Source organism: Chelonia mydas, chromosome 16 (assembly GCF_015237465.2).
Source record: "Chelonia mydas isolate rCheMyd1 chromosome 16, rCheMyd1.pri.v2, whole genome shotgun sequence".
Classification (NCBI taxonomy): Eukaryota; Metazoa; Chordata; order Testudines; family Cheloniidae; genus Chelonia; species Chelonia mydas.
In genome coordinates this window covers 17973736-17998353 of record NC_057857.1, presented here as the reverse complement: position 1 = coordinate 17998353, position 24618 = coordinate 17973736, and the positions used below count along the sequence as shown (strand labels likewise).

Below are 24618 nucleotides of genomic sequence, written 5' to 3'. Positions count from 1 at the left end.
GCAGGGTACATGCAGCAAACAGGGAGTCCTGCCCCAACATCTGCACTTCTTCAGCCCACCCACCCCCAGGAGAGAAAACAGATCACACTATATTGCCAAATACCATGATGGCACCCCCAGTGGGTTATGGGCATGTACACATACCCTCTGCAGCCAAATCCCTTGGCTAGTACAAGGATTTTTTAATACTACTGATACCCATTCCTAGCTGATTTAAGGGCTGGTTTGTTTGGTTATATGGGGAGCCAATTCTCTGTTGACTTAATAGGGGAAACTCCAGTGAAATCAATGCAGTCATGTGGATTTACATTAGTGGAGAATTTGGTTCATGGACCTTATCCTACAGCAGTTTAACACTGTCTTTCCCCTGACTGCAGTAGAGTTACTCCTGATTTACATGAGTGTGAGGAGAGACTCATGAATGGTACTCATTTGTCCTGGGTTAGGACAGTGAGATTTCCCCCCTGAATGGAAGGATAAATGTGTGGGGGTGGGGAATAGCTGAGCTGTATGAAACTGATTAGCACAGCTGCAGAATCTGGAGGACATGTTGCCGCAGGCTTTTCAAGAGATGTGCTCATGTGTTTCATGGCAACGGGTGAGGTGCAGAAAAATAAAACAGAGGTTAAATACTGGGACAAGGCTGGTGACTCTAAGAGCAGCCTGGGCAATGGGATGACCCGCCAAGAGATAGAGGGAGGTGGAAGGAGAAAATAGCCCCAGTACCCAGAATGAGTGAGCAGGGTACAAACCTATCAAGACCATACATTCCTTGCCCACTTTTTCCTGGTGTGCAAGGAGGTGGGAGCTGTTCCTTGCCTCTGATCTGTCCTGGGTGCAGGTTTGAAACACTTGGCCTCGATGTGACAAGTGGAAGCAAGGGGCTTTGGTGGTGGAATTTGGACTGATGAACAATTTATATGGAAGCAGTATTACTGCTAACAAGGGCTGAATCCAGATGTGCTGGGAGAATAGAGGCCTTAGGAAATCTCTTCCTTTCTGGACACGGAGCAGAGGCCTGAGTACAAGCTCTTTATCTGGAGCTCCGGAGAGACCCTTTGAGTGTGACCTGGCTTCCATTCAGTGCACCTGAGCTTCAAGGGGCCATGGTCCACAGGCTAAAGGGTATATCTGGCTAGCGTGCAGTGATGTCACCAACATGACCTAGCTCTGGACACACTCTGTTTTCCCTTAGTTCAGATGAACCCGGGGCAATAAGTGAAGTGAGTAGGAGGAAGATGGAATGTGCCCAGCATACAGGCCCTCACTGAGCCAATCTCTTCACGTTGCTCTAACCAAGGCTCCCCAGTCCTGACCTGAGGAGGGAGAGGACAGTTCAGTCTTTATGGCCTATGTTGCTACTGGCCGCTCCCTGCTGAGACTGCTGACAAGGGACCAGTTAGGGTGGAGGTTTAAGATTCCCTGCTCTCAGGGAACGATGGGCAGAAAGCGCTGGTTAGTTTTGCAAAGAAGGGAAGGGTGGTTGTAAGTTAAAAATCCAAAAACCTTGCAAAGCGGTGGGCTCATAGGAGCTGCACCCTCCACCCCCCCGGGTCCATTTCATTTGAGAAACTGGACCGATTAAGGCACCACCCATCTGCCTGCGTGGCAGCTCCGGAGACTAGCACCATCCCCAGACCTCCACCTCCGCTCAGTGCTGATAAACTCCCCTCAGCTCCACAGAGAGTCATTGCCCATATAAGGAGCCCCACGACCGTCAAGAGCTGCCGGGTGCCAGATTTATGTGGGAAATACTTGAAACTGTCTCCTCAATGGCTACGGTGCCGAGAGCTCTGCTTCCCACAGCCAATCACCGAGGCAAAGGAGGCCCCTCAGAGAGGACGAGAGAGGAAGGCCTAATTAACCTATTCCTGATACAGACAGCCTGGGCATCCTCCCACATTTATCCGTTTGTTTATGTTGGGCTCTGGCTGTGGGGACATCTGGAAAGTCTCCTCAGTGAGAAATTCCAACAGTTTCCATTATCCGTGCAAGGCGACAAGGCAGGGGAGCAGGAGACAGGCTGTGTGACAGGAGGGGGCAGGGAGGGACATGCAGGGGAAGAGGAGGAAGCATGGGATGGAATAAAAACTCTGGTTTGTGGAGCGAGAGCCACAGATTTGGGAACCCCATTCTGCTCTGACTGAATTCAGTGCCAAAACTCCTGTTGGCTTCAGTGGGGGCAGGGTTCTGCCCCATGGCTTGACTTCATAAGATGGCAAAAGTGCTGTGAGCAAGCTGTTCCTGATTTGTTCTCACCATTTGTATGAAGTCATTCCATGTCTCTGTCTCAACTCCCTCCTCATCTCAAAGGCACCCTTCTTTCCCTGCACCCTTCCATGGCTAGAAGATGAAGGGTCTCGCTAGCAGCTTCCCAATTTTGCATCTGTGCCAACAGCCATCCCTTCTGGGCACTCTCAGAGCAAAGGCATTTGCAATGCCATTCGTAAAGGGACCCAGACACGGGGAGCTCCTCAAGTTAATCTGAAGGGATAAAAATAAAACTATGCTGTTTTAAATTTACTCGCTTCCATCTGAAGAGCCCAAGCATTTTAATATAGGTATTCTAACTTCTGCCTGTTTGATAGACCGGGGGAGGGAAAGGTCAGGTGTTATCCTAAGGGTCAGCATTTACCAACAGTTACCATAATGTGGCACCTTAGGCCTCATTTTCACTAGAAAATTAGGTGGGTTTAACTAAGTTGTTTGGGGTGTGAAAAACTCACACTCTTGGCGTGGCCTTGTTAAACCAACTTAAGTCCCCACGCAGACAGCGTGAGATGGATGCCTATGGAGCCGGGAGAACCCCTCCCGTCGGTGGAGGTAGTGTCTACACTGAAGCACTACAATGGGGCAGCTGTGCTGCTCATGTTTTAAGTGTAGACATGCCCTATTAGTCACAGTTCAGAGAGGAAGAGAGACTTGCCCAAGGTGACAGAGTGAGTCTCTCTTGTGTTTTGCTTTGCTCCAAAGCTGTACAACAATAAACAACAGAATCCAACAGTCCTGACTCCCAGATCCCTGCTCTCACGCACCTCCTGAAGCTCCTGAGCGTTAATGCTGCCTTTGCCATCACAGAAACTATTAGACTCAAGACTGTGCTATCCTGCTGCCTCCAGCAAGCGTCAGCACCGAGTAAGGATTGAAAGACAGATGGACTGAAAGAAAGGAAGGAAAGTTCAGAGGAATCCTTCCTCCTCCTCCCCCGCACCCCCACAATCCAGCAGCTCCGATCTGAAGAAAGTGCCTTTGCTAAAGATAAAGAGCACAACGAATCTGCATTTCTCTCAGCTAAAGGGGAACCAAAGGAAGAGAGGAAACGCAGCATTTGGTCTTGTTTATTTTCTGGCAATGGCTATATATGCTCCAGTGTTTTGAAACAGCCAAGGCAGCCAAATTCTTTCTGGATGATTACACTTAACTATTTTGTTCGCTCTGTAACATTTCAGATTGGACGGGGCAGCCTGAGTTTAAGCAGGTTCCCCCCTCTCCCCCATATTTTAACGGAGCTTTCCACACATCAGTTAGACAAACTATCCATTTTGTTCCTTTTGTCCGCAGAATGAAAGCAGGGCTCAGAAAGGAAGGAATTGACTTGGAGGGTCGGGAATGCTTTTTAAAAGCACTGGTTCTGGGTGTCAATCCCTCCTTCCACCCTCTGGACAAGGATCACGCAGGAGAGAAACAGAGAAAGGGCTGAAAAAAACAGACTCCAACAGATAGGAAGTGTTGTCCTTTCTTCTGGTACTGTGTTGGCATTCTGCCAATGAAAAATTAGGTTAATTGAGTTACTGGTCTGCAATGAGTGTGTGCTTGGACTTTCGGAGACTCAGGCGCAAGATGAATGGGGGTAATTGAAAGGATCCGAATATCTGTGGGTCTCTCCTGGGGGTGCGGAGAGGGATGCAGACATGGAGGCAAGTTGAGATCTTAAAGTGTACTTATGGATGGAAAAGGGGCTATGTAATAATAGTTCCGTTCCCTGTGAACCTTTCAATCAGAGCTCACAACAAGCAGTTGTTCCTCCAGTTAATCCCACCAAGGTAAGACACCCTGTGGGCAGGACAGCTGAATTCCAGTCCATTTCATGTGCCATCAGTTAAATTGTCAGCTAAACTCTGATGACACAGGGACTGGATTTTCAAAAGGCGTTGAGCACAGACATCTCTCCTTAAAGGCAAGTGAAGCTGCAGGTTCTCAGAAGCTCGGAAAACAAGGCCAAGAGACTTTATCAATGGTGATGCTGTAAAAACAGAAAGAACCCTGCTTGATTCTCAGACCCCAGTAGGGTAGCTGGAAAATTCCTTTGACTGATAAAGTGAGTGCAATTGATTTTATAACTGCACTTTAAAATCAAAAAGTGCCTCAGAGCTGGGCCGAAGAAACCCTTGCTCTCAGTGCAGGCAAAACAGAGAAGTAGAGAATATAGGATTCTGGTTCCTGAACAATCATACAAGAGCAGTTTCAAGGTCCTTACCAACATGGAGGCCTAAAGGAGAGAACGGACATCGAAGGGGGATAAATCATTCTCAGCTTCCACAGCTGTGTGCTGTGAGAACCCTTTCCTTGCCACAGAGGTGTGCTCCTCAGTTGTACAATTAAGGATGGGCTTGAGCTGTAAAGTTCAGACCTGGATCTAAGCTCTCCCAGAACTGCAGGGAGTCAGATGGGAGGGCTGTAATTCAAACCGATGACTAAGTAAAAGTCATTGGAGTCCTAAGACAGGCTCTCACCATTTGTACAGAACACTGGTAAAAAGAAATTTGGCCAAAGAATTGTTACAAACAAAAATAGCTTTTTGGGGTATGGGAGGGGTGAAAAGGAACAAAGGGAAAATGTTAATTTCTTTCCAAATTATCCCTGTTTCTTAAAATAAATGCCCCCCCCCAAGCATTTTCAATTTTTATTTTAAAAAATTCAGAATATTTCTAACAGAATTTTTTTTTCATAAAATGAAAAATTTTCTATTTCTTTTGAAATTATTTCATGGAAAATACTGACCATTTCCCTACGAGCTGCAGCTGGGAGCATGAGAAGTGACTACCAAACATACAGACCTACGACTGCTTTTCAATTTCATAGAGAAGGTGGGGGAGTTAATACCTTTTATTGGACCAAGTTCTGTTGGTGAAAGAGACAAGCTTTCGAGCTACACAGAACTCTGCTTCAGTACCATACAATTCCATATACACATGCCCACCCTCTGAAGAAGAAATCTTTGTAGATGAAGGGCACCCTTACCGGTTCAATTATTGCAGGCTCTCCCTTCTGTCCTTTCTCACCTCGTGGGCCACCAATCTGTAACACACAAGAGAAACACAGGCAATGAGTTAAACAAAGGATATAAACTTGCTGTCTCAATTGGATTCAGACTGGGAACCAGAAACATGATCAAGATGCAGTCAGCAGAGCCCACACCACCCAAGGACTGAACTTGGTGCAGATGGGTGCAGAAGACACATATTAAAAAAGGAGCAAAGACTCATTTTGTTACTATCTAAAGTTCTGTTCCATCTCTCTAGTGCACAGCAATTTCAGAGGTCAGGTATTTGTAGGGAATTATTGTTTCCATATGCAGCAGGATAAATTAGGGCGACCTAATTGCTGGCAACTTTTCCATCAAGTTTTGATCTTTATTTAAAATAAAATGCTCTAGTTCAAACAGGAATTATTTGGGGGAAGTTCTATGGCCCGTGTTACGGTGGAGGTCAGATTAGATGATCACAATGGTCCCTTCTGGCCTTGGAATCGACGAGTTTGTCTACACAGAAACATTCAGGAAAATTAATCCAAATTATCTTTAAAAGTGGATTACATTTCTATGTGGACACACTTTTTCAGAATTTAAGTGGCCTTAATTTGATTTTGCTTAATTCATTCTGGAAGTGAATTAAACTAAACAGAAGTAAGGCACTTTAATTCTGAATGACAGCATCCACACAGGGGTTGAATGCAGTTTAATTTATTTAAAATTCATAACTTTAGTTAATTCAGATTAATTTTTCTGAGTGCTCCCATGTAGACAAGAACTAGGAATCTAATGGGCCTTTTCCTTTTATAACTCCTACATATTACGTGGGGGAAATGAAAGGGATTGAGGAAGTAGGTCAAGGTTTCCTACCCCTCCAAAGGCTAAAAAACTGGGCTAAGAAAGCAGATGGAAAGAAATTCAAAAAGGTCTGGAGTCAGAAAGTGTTCCATTACCCCTTCATACTCTGTTTCTTGGTTAGCAGGCATTCCTGGCCCAATATCAGGAGAGACAGTTCGGTCATAGTAGGTATCATAGTAATTCCCATCATACTCTTTTATTGTCTCTTCAGTAAAGTCTTTATCTTGGTCGTCTCCCTCTTGACCCGTTTCCACCTCGGCCTGAAAACAAGAACAGCAGCTTGAGTCAGACAAAAGACGCCCCTAACCCAACACATGCTCTAAAAACTAAGGGGAGGAGTCTCGTGTATCTCCCAAATAAAGAGGAGCAGGGGTGAATAAGCTTTACGATAATGGCACAAGTAAATACAAATACAAAGAAATAATAAAAGAATGTTTAGTAACGTAGCATCTAAAGGCTTCAAGGGACGACCAATGAACTCCTTCAAGGGGACTTGCCAGCAGAATTACAGATATAAAATGCTACACCCATATGGAACTCAATATGACATGTCCCCCGGATTTCCTATATGCTTCATGAAATGTATTACATGTGTAAAATACCATCTGTGAAAAACCACGCAGAGTATGAGCAATAACACATGACAAAAAGTTCCAGACACTCCACATTAAGAGGCATGAGACGAAGTGCTGAAACCCCAGGTCATTCCAAACCCCAGATAGCCAAATCTCCAGGTTAACAAGCATACAGAAATTTACATCTGGCCCATAATTAAAATTCATACTGAAACTGAAATTTATCATGATGAATCCCAGATTTTACAAAGACCCTCCCAAATTTTTTGGAAAATCAAAGTTTCCTTATACCAGGGTCTTCCATTTGTTCATTCCCGAACTGTTCTGGGATCCAACCTTACAGTTAGGCTTGTTCCAAAAGCAGAACTTTGAACATTTGCACTTAGGCATCTGAGAGGGTACTATTCATTCATTAGCACACATTTCTCCCTACCCAAATAACACCCACTTCTGATTCTTAAGAGGAAATGTATGAAAGCGTTCAGCAAAAGAGGACATCTAGGCAAAGCATCAGAATTTCCTTGCTTCTGGCCAAGCCTGTGTGCAACAACGATATCATAGTCCTGTAATTTCTGTAACCTCCAGGCCAACTGTCCCATGGCACTCTGGAATCTAAAGAGCATTGTAAAGAAGTATGTCTGTTCTGAGCATAGATTTTCTCCCATGCAGGTAATAATTAAAATGGTTGCTCTAATAAATTTGTTAGCCTCTAAGGTGCCACAAGTACTCCTTTTCTTTTTATGGTCCATGGCTTAATTACTTCCAACAGTTCAGAGAGAAGTTACTTCACCACCAGAAAGGAAGAATTTAGAGCTGCTGTAATATGCCACCATCAGTTCCAATCTTTGTTCTTGGGCCAAAACTACTCATATTCCATAAGCATGAGCATCTGTGTCTAATCTGAAAGGGGTTTTAAACATGGGTAAGCTAACACTGACACAGTGAAGTGCCTTTTTTAACTCTGCAAAGGCCAAGTATTCGCCAATGAAATCACAGTTTAGCTTCCACTCTCGGGTTTTCTTTTCTCACTTAACATATGCACATTCTGCTATGTTGGCAAACCCAGAAATGAAAACAGAGTCCTAGAAAACTCTATATATCTGTGAGCCAGAAGGAATTTAGCCACTTCTGCACCACCTCTTCCTCTCCTTCACCCAGTGGAAATGTCTTTCTCACTGATCAGCTGACCAGGGCATTCTCTTAGCAAGAGTTCACATTTCACTAGATTCAGTTTAACGGTAATTCTTCAGACATTAGAATCTGTTGCTTGCCATAAACACGTAACATCCTGGAAGACCCTCTTGTTTGAAATGTAAAATGCTATAAACTCAAACACTGAAGTCTTCATATTTTTTTCCATTAAAAAAAAATCAATTTGCTTGAAAAAGAAGCAATATTTTTTTTTGAAATTTTTGACAGAGGAGAGGGTTCAGTGTGAAAAATGAACATTTTGGTGAAATTTTGAGGAAACCCCCCCCTCAAATAATCTGGGTCACAAACTGGCCTGAAAAAAATCACCCAAAAGTTAGTCAATTTCTTTTGTCACTTTCAAAGAGCCTCATTCAAACCAGATTTTCCACCACTCCCTTTGTTGGAAAATTACACAGATACGAATTTGAAACTGTGACACCTGCCTCCGGAGGAGGAGAACAGCTTGCTCCCTACAGAGCAGTCATCGAAAAAAGCATATTTTTACCTAGTTCCCATCTTTCACAGGCGTATTTCTCCATACTGAATGTTCAGAATTGCTTCACTGGCAGTTATCACGCAGTTATTAGCCACAATGAAATCTAAACCCAATGTGAGTTCATTGACTAAATCTGCTTCCAAAAGCCCAGGCTCAGACTCCAAAAGTTTCATTCTTATAAACCCAAGTTACCCAATTTGTGAACTGCTGATAGTTCTCCAATCACAGTTTCCATCGGAGTCCAATTTTATAATACCTATCCCCCAGCATTATTAAGAGGCCTGGACTATTTCCTGATCTTATTAAAGGGCTGTGATGGGAATTTAGGAATTGCCACACTGGATTCAGACCAGTATCCTGTTTCCAACAGGGGCCAGTACCATCTGCCTCAGGAAAAGAAAATTCCAGTAGGTTGTGGGATTTATTGTCCACTCTCCCCAATTCCCATATTATTTCAACTTTTTACTTCTGTATTCAACAGCTGGCAAATTGCCCTTTTCTGTTGTTGACAGGCCCAATCTAGCCACCACTGACTGTAAACAAAAACTGTATAGCTACTCCAAGTAACTCCATGGTTTGCCCCTGGGACTGAGTGCCATTCTGTTTCTTGAAGTGGATGAAGAGTGATCACTACATCACGAGTGATGGCAAGGCTGGACTGAATGTCTGACAATTCGTTCACAGGATCAGGGCTTGCAAGAAGTGTCTCCCCTAGCCTTTGTGCTGCTGCTGACATTCTGTGTGTCAAACTGAGCATGATGTGTTTGCAAACCTCTCAACTTGTCTCCAACCTGAATTCCATTTCTCACCATGAAAATTAGACACAGATTTAGGCTTCAAGATTGCAGGGCTCCATTTCCACCTCTCCCATGAGCAGTTTGGTGTGCTGCTGCATTGCAATGGAAATTCAAATCCTTCAAAGTCCACAGTGGCATGTAGGGCCTATGGCTTCCACCCATTGATTTTAATTTTCAAGTGATCCTCTTGGTCACCAATAAACTGGCCTGTTGCCCATTTATTTGGCATGCCTACCTTGGTCTGAAGATATGCCAGACACATTAACCTACGAAAGTCCTCTACTTGCGCTGATGGATTTTCCTTGTTCTTTCTTCCTTGGCTTTAAACAAACTTGGATCAACTCAGATAGGGAGATAGCCCGAACCTCACATTAAGGGCATTCATCAGGTCAAGATAACTCATTCTCTTTTCTGGGGCTAATTCCAGCTGCATCATTCAGTCTGATTAGTTCAAGCTAGCTGCTAAGCCTGCTGACTCCCTGTTCATTTTGTCAACAATTCATTTGCATCAAGATGTTAAATTGGGAAAAATAAACCTCTCCGGAAGCTGTTTTTTCCCTTCTAACACTGAATGCTTCCATATTATGAGCACAGACTGGCCACTGTTCCATGTGCCCTGCAGAGCATCCTGGTGTTAGAGCTTAGGCACAAAGTCTTAACGTTTCCTTACCTGAAGCTTGTTTCTTTTCTGATTCCATATCCTAACAACTAAATTGATCTTTGAGCCTCTCATTTCCTCATCCAAAGTCATCTAATCCCATCTCTAGCTTCTCTCCTAGAGAGTTCCAGTTTGGCCAAAGAATTCTGGCCATTTTATGTTTCTTGGGAAACCTTCTCATCTATTTGTTTGTTCAGGACTGGTGCTTGGTTCTTCAATACATTTTCCCAGGCCATTGTATCTTTTCATACAGCCTCACTCTCCTCCTTCACTGCATTTTTTATTCCCAATTGATTGGATTTGATCTCTGCCTTGAGATTTTCCTTCATCTGTTGCTGGCTCCTCTCCTGTCTTGCTATCGCTGCCTGGATCTCCATTTGGCCAGCTTCCATGACACCTTTTCATTCATTCATTCAGGGAAGCATCTATTCCAAACTTTAATTCTCTTGGCCAGCCTTCGCTGTGTCTTTGACACCTTTCGCTGCTTCCCAGAGAGGTGTGTTTTTTTGTCAGTATGACAACTAAATTCTCCCTCTCTATTCAAGAAGCAACCAAAATCTCTGCCAGTTCTCCTGGGAAATATTATCCTACTACTGATATTTGTTGTCAAGGCTTCTGGGCAGAGAAGAAGTCCAGAAGAGGGTTATTTCCTGGTTGGTAGAGAAATTTAGTAGGCACAGACATGACACTTCTAGACTAATTTGATGACAACATCAATAGGGACCCATCTCAACATGAATATTAGATGGTAAGGGCAGGACACATTAAATATGGAATATTCACAGATGTTATCAGGAAACAACCCAAAGAGCTCCAGAAAGCAGCTGTGTTCAAGCTTACAGCCAGCCTTTCTTGGACAAAAGGTGACAGACGGACCCCTCTGAGATAACGTGCCACGAAATGAGACAGCACAGAACTGATTGTCTACATTACCTAAATGTTTATCAAGACCTGCCCAGTAACTCAGCTAGTTATTGCTAGAGCAGGTCAGGACAAAAAGGAAACAATTTTGGAAAAAAAAATATAATACTACCCTTTAAAATTTGAAATTTTTAAGATTCAGATATTTCAAACAGTGACACAGCTAGCTGCAGAACGAAGAGGGATTTTTTTTTAATTTAATTTCATATTTTTCAGATTTCTACCAGCCTTAGATATTTGCCACTGGGTTGCTCTGCAGCAGGGTTTTGTTGAACTTCTGGGATGAAGGTTTCCCTCCATATCTCAGTTAATTTATTTTTGGGAATGTAAGAATTTCCCCACACCTGTATATTTAACAGAAACTGGCCAAAAAAATGGTGACAATTTTTCACAAAGAACAAATGGGCTGAAACTGTAGAATTTGCGAGGGGGAGGGGAACAGACCTGCTTGAATATTAACTAACTTGTAGGGAGTGCAGTACATTTCATCCAAAACATAGAGAGAGAGGGTCACCAGAAAATTTAATCACTCCACATCTTGTTCACTGTGGAAGCTTGACTCTCACCTGACTATTAGTAGAGCTGTTAGGAAAACGTAACGTTCATAACCATGAGAAATTTTGACATTTCAAAATGAGCTTCCATTCCAAATGGGAACAAAAATTCGAAATACTGAAAAATTTCTCAGAATTGAACATGAAATGTGCAAATGAAAAAAACTGACATTTTCTATCAAATCAACAATTTTTTTAAATTTAACTGACAATTCTGACTTGAAACAATTGTTTTGTTTTCAGAGTAGCAGCCATGTTAGTCTGAATCCGCAAAAAGAAAAGGAGGACTTGTGGCACCTTAGAGACTAACATTTATTTGAGCATAAGCTTTCGTGAGCTACAGCTCACTTCATCGGATGTTTTGATTCTCCCGACTGGAAATAAAAACAAAATCGTCAAAACCAACATTTTTCTGAACAAAACATCGATTTTGACTAAACCCAGATTTTCTGACAGGAAAACTTTTTTCATGAGAAAAATTTCAACCAGTTCTATGCAGCAGTGCTGTGCTCACACAGGGAAAATGCAGGAGGATTACATTTTTCAGGGAGGCCTTTTTCTCTACAAGTGCCTTGGACACTTCAAGTTTTTCCATAATGACTATCACATTAGATCCTTTGCTGTCAAGACTTAAAAGTAACAAAGAAAAGGACAAATCAAAGACTCCATGGAGGAAATTACATTGGTTGCGGTGGGGGTGATGACTGTGCTGGCTGGGACTTCTGCTTCGACAGCTTCTTCAGTAAGGGTATCCTGAGTGTCTATATCCTCATAGTTGAGGTCCTCGTAAGGGAGGGGAGTGTAATACTCCTCGTTAATGGTTTCATAATTATATTCGTCCACGATGGGGTCATCCAGCTTCTCATCCTCTTTCGTCTCCTCCACGTTTTCCACCACTGTAGGTGCTTGTGTGGGCAGAGGGGTGAGCTCCTATTGCAAAACACAAACAATGCCCGGTTAGAGAAAGTAGAGGATGTTCTCGCTCTCTTACCAGCTAAGATGTGGGTTTGAAAATTCCTTTCTTGTCTAAAACAGGAAGGCTCCTTAAAACCAAGCAGGCAGCTGATCGATAGCTCAGTGAAAAGCTGTAAGGATTCAGAAGTACGCCATCAGCAGTGATTACTAATTTGGGGTGCCTAGTGTGAGACCTATGGGCCTGATTTTCAGGTGTTCGGAGCAACTGATGGCAATAGAGCCTGGGGGTGCTCAGCAGCTCTGAAAATCCAGCCCGAGTGGGTGCCCCAAAGCCGATGGACACTTCTGAAAATTTAGGCCTTGAGATTCAGGGATTCAAAATGCACAATAGAAAAGGCTCTGAAGGCAAAAGCAACTACCATTGTGGAAGTGATGTAGGGTTTGCCTACACTGTAAGTGAAGGTGTGATTGTGGCATGGGGTGACATTCATTCTAGCTTTAATCCAGCTAGCATGGGTTAAAATATGAATGTAGATGTGGCATTACAGGCCAGCAATCAGAGTACAAGCCCACTGGGGACCCTGGGTATGTATTCTGCTGAACCCGTGCTGCCATGTCCACACTAGTATTGTTAGCTGTGCTAGCTAGATTAATGCTAGCACCGATGTGCCGATCTGTGCTACAATCACACGTTCACTTGCAGCGTAGACACATCCTTAGTGCACAAAGTTAACCTTCCCTGTAGACACATATGCAAGACCTTGCTTCAAGTATATTCTCAGGTGCAGACCATGACTAATCATGCTCTGATTGCAAGATCACAGCCGCGTTCTTCTAGCTCTGCTGGAGAGACAAGGTGTGATAAACCACCAAGCTTGTTACCCATCCTTATTCAGCTCAAAGTACAGGCATCACATTACTATGGAAACCTCACACTGCATGCACAAAGCACAAATGCAGATATATCTACAGTAGTTTCTTCCATTTTAAGTCTCCAGCCTTTCACCCACATGCCATTTATGGATCTATAAAAATTCAGAATGGCAAGCTTTTAAATAAAGCACAAGATGAAACAAAACAGGATCTTGCCACCTCCCCCCAGTCACCTACCTCTTTAATTTCAGTCACCTCTCTAGCAGCTTCTTCAGCATCAATAGGCTTGGCAGTGGGTGCTTCTTCCTTTCCTGTGTCATCGGTGTCCTCGTAGTAGGGATATTCATAATAATAGGTATCACCTTCACCATCCCCCTCAGTGTACTGCAAAGGAACCACAGCAAGAAACAAGGTGAAGGCAGACAACTCCTTAAGTAAGTTCCTTGCCAGCTATTGCTAGGCCATGTGAATTTTATATTCAAATGTAGAGTGACACTCTTTCCACTGGCATCTGCGACAGTGAAGCACAGGGAAAGCAAACACAAAAGGGTCATGAATAAAGAAGGCTGAAGTTTGCAGAAATCTGAGATTTGATGAAAGACTGCATCCAAATTTCCACAAAAGAACTGGGGGGAAGGAATGATTTTTAAGCCACTAACATGTTTGTAACAAATTTAGCTTTGCAATTTGACCACATACGAGATGATGGTTTTCTCCCTCTATTCTCACCGGCTGCTTTGCTCCGTCTGCTACCCTATACTCATCTGAATGTAAAACACACAGCACCTGTCCATATACTGCGGTGGGACCGCCTCTTAATTCAAAGTACCAGAGGTCCTAGCTGACTTCCCAAACCTGATGCTCCCACTCTGGGCCACCAAACCATTGGAGGTGACCTTGACTAATGGTTCTGGACCATTTAACAGACTACAATGACAAAAATGACACGTCAAAAGATGTAAATTCTAGAGACGCAGTTGAGAAAGGATCATCATTTGGATTACTGTGGTCATATTATTGCCTTAGATGTGTACAGCAAAAAACTCCCATGCACCTTAGGAGAAAAGGCTCTAAAGTTTCATTTAAGCTTTGCAACCATTAGTTGAGCATCTTCTAAAACAATCCTGATAAAACATAGGTTAGCTGAGATGTAGTGGCCTTGATCATAGTGGTCCTAATAATGTTTTTGGGCCTGACCCCCGCTATCACTCATAGAAAGTTGCAAAAAATAAAAATTAACAAATGGCGACTCCTGGTTCAGCAGCCTGGCAAAGACAAATACAGCAACCACTCCTGTATGCACTACCCCTTCAGGCGCCATCACTCACAAATGCATGTTGAAAATCAGTCTTGTAAGAGACACTGATGCCTCATGCAAAACTCTGAGAGCAGGACACCCAGATTCAGTTTGGCTTGCATGTTGCAGAGTATTGAACAACACATTCAGACAAGATAGGCCTGCCAATACAAACAGTGTGAGCAATTGCATGGATTAATGTTATGTCCAAATGGTTATCTAGGTGCATTTGTATGTGCGAATCACCCATTTTGGGCGACATCCTCATTCTACAGAAGCCAGAGCGTTGCCATTTACTTCAACGGAGTCAGAGTTTCACTTTTCGTTTGCGGATTAGACAAATATTTTGCAAACACTTTTGTACTGTTAAATATTTTTTAAATTTGGGTCATATAGACCTTGGTTCTGGAAGCTAATTAAGCAACTGTCTAATTTTAAGCATGTGAGTCTTTCCAATGAAGTCAATGGATCTACTCCTATGCTTGAAGGACTTAAGCGCCTTCCATATTTCCCATATTTCTCATCCTTCACCCTTTCTTTCTACGGATATTTGCTTTCTACCAGGTTCTTGCTTTTTCAGTGTTCATCAGCTCCTGTGATATTCTGCCTACAGTATGTATACCTGGGGCATAATTTTTGGTTTTTTTGAGAAATTTGTGACTAAAGAAGAATCATCTCTCATATTCCTGTGGCATATTCTGCCCTGAAAGATGCCAACACGCTTTGCAGATTGCATAAAATCCTTTCAGCCACCACTGAAATACAGCTGCTTCTGACGAAGAAGTTGGCAGCTGTTTAACTTAATTTAATTTTGGGGGGAATTTAAGGAGGTGGAATGAATTTACCCAAACTGGAATTTGGCCAGTACACCAGAGTTAACACTCATGTTGAAAAGTACATAGGGATTTTCAATAACTCAAAGTAGTCAGAACCTCCTGTTTTGTGTCATGAACTCAGATGGGGGAAAAGCGACTTGAGACAAACGAGCTCTTAAAGAAGCAATGTTTCGGTTCTCATGCCTGTATCTGTAGTAATAGAGAGTGAGCAGCCTGTAGGAGAAATGACTTCTAAAATACAACATTTTCAGAGTTTTCCATAAGGCGTCAGCCATTTTTTAAAATGAAATACAAACAAGGCTTTTTGTTACAGTTGGGTGTGACAAATTCTTACACTGTACACTGATTTTATTGGTATTTAAAGGCCATTCATGGACCAGCTATTCTTGTACAAAATTCTACAGAGTAACACGGCCCTTCCAAGACAAGCCCTTTGCAACTAGTTTTGACTGGTGAGCAACTGGGTCCAAAAATAGGTTTATTTCCCTACCATCCCCCCCAGATTTTAACCACAGTGGAACCTATTTGCTTGTACTTATTTATTGTTTCCACTTCTTTAGAGCACATTAAATATAAAAAAACAAATGAGCCTTTATGTTTCTCTAGACAGAAGTAGGGCACTGAGGGTGATCTAATGTCCAGGGAAGTCAATGGAAAGATTCCTATTGGCTTTAATGTGAGTTGGATCAGACATAGGTATATGACTAAACCAAGGGTTTTGTACATGCATGCCAGCGTGAGTGTGGCTGAGATTTTCAAAAATGATTCTGGGTGCCAAACTTGAGACACCTTCAAAGAGCCTAATTTTCAGAGGGTAGGTGTCAGCAGTATCTGGAAATCAGCCCCTTTAAGATGTCTCAAGACAACCCCCGCCCCCCCACCAAAAAAAAAAGAACATAAGAGGAATCCATAGTCACTAGTCACTATTGAAAATCTTGGTCTAACCCAGGGGCGGGCAAACAACGGCCCAGGGGCCGCATCCGGCCCTCCAGACATTTTAATCTGGCCCTGGAGCTCCAGCCGGGGAGCGGGGTCAGGGTCTTGCCCCGCTCAGCACAGCTCCCAGAAGCAGTGGCATGTCCCGCCTCCGGCTCCTACACATGGGGCAGCCAAGGGGCTCCACATGTTGCCCCTGTCCCAAGTGCCACCCCCGCAGCTCCCATTGGCCAGGAACCACGGCCAATGGGAGCTGCAGAGGCAGCACCTGCGGACAGGGCAGCGCACAGAGCTGGCTGGCCACGCCTCCACATAGGAGCTGGAGGGGGGACATGCCGCTGCTTCTGGGAGCTGCTTGAGATAAGTGCCGCCTGGAGCTTGCACCCCTAACCCCCTCCTGCATCCCAACCCCTCAGTCCCAGCCTGGAGCACCCTGCTGCACCGCCAAACCCTCATCCCCAGCCCCACCCCAAAGCCCGTACCCCTACCCAGAGCCCTCACCCCCTCCTGCACCCCTACCCCCAATTTTATAAGCGTTCATGGCCCGCCATACAATTTCCATACTCAGATGTGGCCCTCAGGCCAAAAAGTTTGCCCACCCCTGGTCTAACCCTTTCTAGTGATTCTCCTAACTAGGCACAGCTGAGTGTTTATCCAAGAACTCACGGGATAATTATAGGTCTGCTTGGAACATTTTGGTCAAAATGAAATTTCAACCAAAAACAAAAAACAAAACTGAGATTTTTTTTTCCCCCACGGTTTTTGATCAGCCCTAATAGCTGACATTTCAAAAATCAGTTGATCTTATTAAAACTGTTGACCTGAAACATCTGTTGGCATTTGGAAAGTGATATATGTAGATTATTATATTCAGTTGCAATAGTTAGTGAGGGCCCAATTTTCAAACTTGGGCCGCTACACGTAGGGTAACACATTTTGCTTCCGATGGGCACCTGCACACTCAAATGCTCAGGATTTGTCTACATGGCAATTTAGTGCGCAGTGAGCCAGGGTGTAAATCTACAGCATAAAAACTTTTAGTGCATGGTAGCATAAGGCGACAAGCTTGTGCATTGTAGATTCACACCATGGCTTGCCACGCACTATATCACCGTGTAGACAATCCCTCGTTTCACACGCTGGGAAAACAAGGAGCAGAAAAATGAAGCGATACACCAAAAGTCACACAGCAAATCAGCAACGAAGCTGGGATTAGAACTCCTGAGTTCTCCTGAGAACTCCTGAGTTACAATTCCTGAGATCTAGCCCTGTACCTGATCCACTAAGCCATGCTGACCATGAGGTTTCAGAGGCTGTTCCGAGCACTCACATGTAGCATTGGGTGCCCGCTCTTGTAAACTGGATTCAAGCTCTTAAAGAAAAAAATTCTCAAGGTTACAAGGCCAAAACGTTGACCTACCTTGGCAGGGTTTCATCTTCCATGCTCCAGGATCCCTTCCACTGTTTTATTAGGCAACAGATTTTTGCAACCACAGGGGGTGGGGAAAGCAATCCAAGACAGGCCAGTGACTTATTGAGAGACTCACAGTAAAACTAAACGGAAGTTAAATATGAAACAGTGCACACGTGCTATCTCAGTTCATAGCAACAGTGCATCTGCTTATTTACGGCTAGTCTGCTCCCCAATTAATACTATTTATTTCCCTTGCAGTTGTCCCTGGAAACCCTTGCTTGCTTTTCATTATTCTTACATTTCCTGGTTTCCTTATCGTCTTTGATCACGACTGCTTCTGCCCTGACCACTATTGGCTTGTGTTCCTTCTTCCTCTCCTGAACAAACTCCCCCTACAGAGCGTGGTGCATTGGTACCCATCCTGGGTGTCCCTTCTAGGCGGGATACCTCGTGGGAGCATTAAGCAGTTACCCCAAAGGTTTCATGCTTGCACAAGTGGAGGTTCTTCCTTTCTACTTACGTATTCATCTTGGTTAGGGTCCTGAGACTGGGGGGTGTCGGGAATGGCTGTGTCGCAGTCAGGGCTGTAGTGTTCACAATAATCATAGGCTGCCCTGGGGTCTGCCACGATCAGGAGCTGCTGGATGTCCCCCTGGGGGAATAAAAACAAGAAAGAAGTCCTACATAAGTCAAAGATTCAGAGTTTAAGACCAGGAGGGGCTATTGGATCAGCTAGTCTGACCTCCTGTGTAATACAGGCCACCGCCACCACCCGCACAGTAACCCAACAACTGAAATTACACTGACGTATTACAGCCCTCAGGAGGCTAAACTACTGTGTGCCAGAGGCAGAGAACAGGAGGGCCCTTGCAGTGGCAGGGAATTACGTGAGATATACCCAAATAATCCTAGCAAGTAACCGGCGCCCCATGTGGCAGAGGAAGTCAAAAAACAAAACAGCCAAGCCAATCTGAGCAGGAGGAAAATTCCTTCCCAACCCTGAATAAGGTGACCAGATAGATCCTGAGCACGTATGCAAGGCCCACCAGCCAGGCACCCGAGGAAGAGAATTCCCATCCAGTGCCCCATCTTCAGTCGTGGCCATCTCTGATGCTTCTGAGGAAGGAGACAGAAAACCTCAGAATACACAGAGGGGGAAAAAATCCCTTCTTGACCCCTACAGGTGACCAGCTGAAGCCCGAAGCATGAGACAACAAAGACATATGTAGTCACAGTACCTCAGGCCCAAAGACTGAAGTCTGTACTCAGTCCTTATGCAGACAAAAGACCCAATGATGGACCAAGAAATTAGAATGATGGACCAAGAATGATGGACCAAGAAATTAGAGAAGGAAGAGTCCTATTAGGCTACCTAGTCTCCCCCACTCAAGTAAGGTAGGATTGTTCAGGAACTTGGTCTGAGACAGGCCAGCCAGCAAAACCCGTTATCCTTGGGTGCACATCGAGTATCTGTTTTAGCCCTTGCTGCTTACAAGGGTGTGAAGTGACTGCGCTTTGCTTGTCATTCCCAGGTGCATTATCACAAGAAGATATTGCATCTGGAGAGAGGTCGCCACCTCGGCATCTCCTGGTCAGCCTCATCCCTTTCCCTGCTAGTTTGGTGCTGCTGACAGCCCTTGACAATGACATCCACAAGACAGGTACCATACAGACAAGGGACATGCAAGCTTCCCTGTCAAAGGGCTCCCTGTGCTTTGGGTGAGGAGTGTCCTAGGTAAATGACCTCCTTCGCAACCCAGTCTGGATCTAATCACGTCGCTCATCCAGCTGGACTTATGAGTCATCCAGGGATTTCTAAACAGACTGACATTTATTTCCAGTCTCTTTCTACATTATCACCGCTCCACTAGGAACAGAAACACCGACATCCAAAAAAACTTCACAAGTTAGACATGACCTGTTTGAAATCAGGCACCTTGCAGGTTTGTTAGGAATCATGCCTGCTTTAAGGACCGTTCAGCCCATAATGAACCAGGAACACAATATCCGTAGCCTAAAAATGAGCTCAAAACATAGGACTTACTTTTATAGAGAACCACCGTTTTACTTTGAAACACAGAGCAAGAGTTTAATCAATAGACAGATGCTTTGCTGCTCAGATGATTAGAACTGATTTTTTTAAAATTAGGGAAAGAGGTTTTATTTAATAGCAGAAAACATTGTTAAAGCTACAGAAAAAGAGAGCCTTACCAAAAAAAAAAACAACCTGGGCGGATGATGTGGTCCTGTAATGGGAACCAGAAGCCAGGGATGGAGTCTAGCCAGGATGTCTGAAAACCCCTAGGAAAACTGGAACATGCTTTTAAACACCGAGGGCCAGATCTGCCTTTGTGAATGCAGCCTGAACCCTCTGCATTCACAGGAGCAGCTGTGCCAGAGGAGGAATGCAAACCCGCCGAATGCAAACAAGCACACGCACGCACGCTCTGCAGCCACCATGGGCTCCTCCAGAAGGACACAGCTTAAATTTCTGGCAGGGTTCCATTGGAGATGAGCCAACAGAGAGCTCTCTGGGAGATATGCTGATTCTATGCATCTGCTGGCTGGTCAAGCCCCACCCTGCCCTAATTTGACATTGCCCCAAGCAGTTTAAGGCCTTCCAGCAAAGGGGAACATATCCATGTCCGTGTCACTCCTCATAGGCGTATGCGAGCAGCTCTGAAACACTCACACACGTATCCTCATAACTAGTGCTCGTTTAAATTTTTCATCATTTGTAAGTTTCTTTCTGATCAAACCTTTTCTTTAAAAAAAATGAACACTTTTGTTTATCAACAACATTTCCTGAATTTTCAATGAGATAATACACACACGGTTTTCCAAAGTGAATTTTGTTTCTTTTTTTTTTCCCCACTCACTCACCCCCATCTTATCCCGCTCCCCCCACTTTCTACTTTGGTGAATAAATGTTTGAAGTGTTCTGTTATTTTGCCAGAATGCTGGGGTTTGTTTTGCCCTCCTTTTTCAGAGGCAAACATTGTTACCAGTTTTCAACCAGCTCTACTCATAACATTACTGTCAGGCAGGGAATATTACCCCCATTTTACTGATGGGGAAATGAGGCACTGAATGAGCAAAGTCGGTTGGCCAAGGTTACACAGGGAATCAGCGGCAGAGCCAAGAACAGAAGCCACATCTCCTGCTTCCCACTCCAGTGCCTTAACCACAAAACCCTCCATCCCTGCCTCCCTTCTCAGTAACACTGGAATCTGGGAAAGCCCCCCGCCCCCGATGAATCAGGCCCATAAATGCCCATTTATTTATTTTTTTAATCCTTTTGCACTTCATTCAGCTTGGCTGTTACAACTGGTTCCCATGCACTGCCATAAGGCTTTGGGTTTGGGCTTCCAGCATTGCCCGGGAAAGTTTATATAACTAAATTATTGATTGTTATTAATAGTAAACCAGCAACAAAACCCAGACTTGATGTTCTTCTACAAGAGGCAGGGAAGGAAAGTTGAAAGCTATTCCTTTCTGATAAGCATGGATTTACACCTCAAGGGGGGCTGATAGTTCAAGCCACTTATAGAATACAGGCTAAATTCTCCTTCCCCTAGAGACAGATAACGCAAGGGAGGTAACCTCAGCAGGGTTCGCCAGCTAAGTACAGACCAGTAGGTTAAGCAGAGCAGCGTTTGTTAAGGCTCACTCTGCTTTTAGTCTGAGTGGCATAGGAATGCTGAGCTAAGTATGGAGAGGAACCCTGGCTAATATCCTCAGCAGTTTTTCCACAGCCAAAGGGAGGTTTAAAGTCAGCTCTTTAGTCTGACGAATCAAGGGGATCTGCTGCCAATTTTCCGGTAGATGCATTAATGGGCCAAGGTCAGAAATGAATCTAAGCTGATGTAACTTGCACCTTCTTCAAGTCCCCTCAGCACATAATGCATACCAGATCAGACTCCTCTGAAGTCAGACTCAGGTTCAGAGTCTAAGGGAATCTCTGAGTCTAGACTGGTGTAATTAACACACTGAAGGGGCCAGAAGGAGGTGTCAGCTTTGCCAACCTAAACTCCTCTAGAATTCACTGTGTCCATTCCTTTCTAACGTCCTTCTCAAACCCAATCTTCTCTGCCTAACATTCTCACTTTCCCCTTGTTGTTGGTACCAGATCCTGCTCCCAGCTCTGCTGACCTCTCCTCCGTGACCTTATTTTTCGGTCCAATAGCAGTAGTGTTCAACTGTATGAAGCCAGCGGGAAATTCCATGTGATAATATTCTGGGAGGCATCGGAGTGCTGGGACACTAACCAGACTTCAGGTGCACCAAGATGGGCTGAACAGTTCAATTGTGGGGAAGGGGAGAGAGTCCCAAGGTGTTCCTAGGTATCTCATCTTTCTCTCTGCTTTGCAAGTGACAACTGCAAGGCTTTAATGGAGCCCCCCACGTTCACACTCATAAAAGGCAGACAGAACTAAAATCTTGTTAGCAGGAATCCCAGTCAATTGACCTCATCCCTCAGTGCCAAACAATAAAATGGGCTAATTTAGCCTGTAATAAAAACGAAGGAGCTGGGTTTCACAAAAGATGCACACAGCTCAGCTGTTGGAAGCCCTGTTTCTTTGATTTAAGAAGCTGACTTTAACTGGAGCAAGCCGTGCTAGGAAGTTCAGAGGCCCTTTGTGTCCTCTCAAGTGTGATGCCGCTAATAAATAGTAGCAGACCAATAGCTGCCTCCCTCACCTTATTGTGGGCTAAGCAGCAAGCCAGCTCTGCTCCCATTCCTCTTGCTGCTCTGAAGAGTCAATTTGTTTGACTGTTACAGTTGCACAGAATATCCAAACCTCTTCTCTTTCCATGTCAGTATCAGCTTTCTTCAACAGGAGCAGTGATAAAGAAGATGCCACAGATTAACTTTGTCTGCCGTAGCCTAAAGCTTTCTACCTCTTTTGCAGGATGTGTAACTTACATTTGTGCTGGAATGCTGCTGAAGGGGTAACAATGGGTAAAAAAAATAAAATAAAAATAAAAAGTGACTTAGGAGCCAAAGTGCTATTTTCAAAAGTGACTTAGGCACATAGCAGCCAAAATCTCAGTGAAAGTCAGTGAGACTTAGGCCCTTCTGGGTTATATTTACAAAAGTATTCAGGCCCCTAAAGACGGAGATAGGAGCTACTGGGATTATCAAAAGCCTCTATGCAGGTTAGACACCTTATTCCCACTGAAATCCAGGGGTACTTTTGTAAATCCTATAAGGCACCTCCTTGCATCTTTAGGCACCTGAAAACCTTTGAAAATCTGGCCCTAAGTCACAATTAAAGAATAGGTCCGAAATGATTTAAGTGATTTTGAAAGTTGCATCCGAGAGCAGTGACATGTGAAAAGCCCAGTATGATCACAACAGTGACGTAACTGCCAAATATAGCGGTGAAAAGTGCCACCTGGCACCACTGGCATTCTTTATTTCTGCACCAAACAGGGACAGCGTTGGTAGCAGCAGTGCTCAGACCACCCCCTCGACGTCCCGGAAGGAAGGCTAGTTTTACGGGTATAAAGGTAAATGAGTCTCCAGGGTTCCTTCAGCGTTTGGTCTTTGATGAGATTCCCAACAAGGATGCCAGGTAGTGCCAATTGCAGCTGTGTCTGTTCTGGTGTGGTTTCTTCTTTGCTGTGAAATGGATGGACTCCACCAAACTGACGACCCAACAGCAGTCAGGGTCAAAGACGTTCAAAATTTTGCAATTTTGACAGAATTTTGCAATTTTGACAAAATTTTGAATTTAAAGAGGGAAAAAGGGTCAACTTCAAGTCCCATTTCCCAACCAGCTGAAGAACTGGTTGGAAGAAAATCTAAATGTTGACAATATTTTCATAGAAATTTCAAGTTCATCAAAAAAGTAGAACAGAATTTCAATTAAAAAAAGCACTTTGAAAATTACATATATATTTTTTTTTTTAAAAAAAACCTACCCTACCAGAGTCCCACCCCTGCTCCTTGTACTGATGGTCTGACCAATATGGATCTGTTTGACATTTATTGTATAATACCCATGTATGCTTGGGTGACTCATGTATGGATTAGTTCCCATCATGCAGCTCCCAGACAGTGCTGGAAAATGTTAAAACAGCTTTTTTGGATCGTTTTCTGTGCTCATCTTACATGTGTGCTGCAGTGTCACATCACTCCCAATGATATCAACACCCGCACCTTGGTTCAATAAAAACAGCTGGAGAGAATAACAGGAGTGACTTCATTTGGCATCGCTGCCCATGTCATAAATACTGCTCTTCTCTGGGACTCTCACTGCAATTTATTAGTAATTAACGGGACTGTTTTAGTGCATTACCACAACAGTTTTAGGGACTCTAAGGTCAATAAAAAAATATTGCCTGAAGTGGTTTTTTAGACTCCCATATTTAAGTTAAGTTTCTCTGAATAACCACAGAGCTAAGAAGCATAATGACTTTTTAAAAAATAATCTGAAAAGGAATTAGAAGGATTTTAGATTTTGTTGGTTTTTTTATTAATTATCATCATTATAGGAAGACATATTAGTTCTATAAATGCAGCCCAAGTCACTAGGCTACAGACTGGCAGTGGATCAATGTGTTTCCATGATTAAGTGAATGCTTTGAAAACCCAGCCACTGGAGATTCTCTTTAAACCCTAATCCATGTCTCAAGGATTCTCTGCCAGCCCTCTGATGTTCCACTTGATAAAACGTGTCATTAGCCCAGGCTTACGGACAGAGATTCCCTCTGCCTGGGAAGTAACAGCTGTGATAATTCAAGGGCTGTGAGTGGTTACAAGTGTTACTCCCATCAGAGTTAAATTGACAGCCAACAAGTCAATGGAGAAGGAAACAGGGAGCCAGTTTCTCATCATGATCTCAGTCCAGTCTCCTTTTATCAAGCTGAAATTCTGTGGGAATAAGTTCGATGTCTAAACACCTGATTTGCAGGTGCAGTAAGGTGCCAATCCTCCAGCTCCAGGCCATAAGCAAAACTCTAATTAATGGGATTAGGAAGAAACAATTCCTGTGGGCAGGATATTCCATAACTGCCTTCCTCAGGACTTCTTGCATCTT

The 24618-nt window shown here is 43.9% G+C and overlaps 1 protein-coding gene across 2 annotated transcripts in view; it reads right to left on the bottom strand.

The window, feature by feature from the left end:
* Nucleotides 1–24618, bottom strand: part of COL5A1 (collagen type V alpha 1 chain) — a 245806-nt gene that overhangs the window by 121067 nt on the left and 100121 nt on the right. For both annotated transcript variants that reach the window (XM_037879482.2, XM_037879483.2), the window contains exons 5-9: nt 18093–18224; nt 13327–13473; nt 11983–12231; nt 6205–6369; nt 5242–5298 (exon numbers count right to left, since the gene is read on the bottom strand). In XM_037879482.2, the coding sequence (XP_037735410.1) occupies nt 5242–5298; nt 6205–6369; nt 11983–12231; nt 13327–13473; nt 18093–18224 (750 nt within the window). The remainder of the gene's footprint in view (nt 1–5241; nt 5299–6204; nt 6370–11982; nt 12232–13326; nt 13474–18092; nt 18225–24618) is intronic.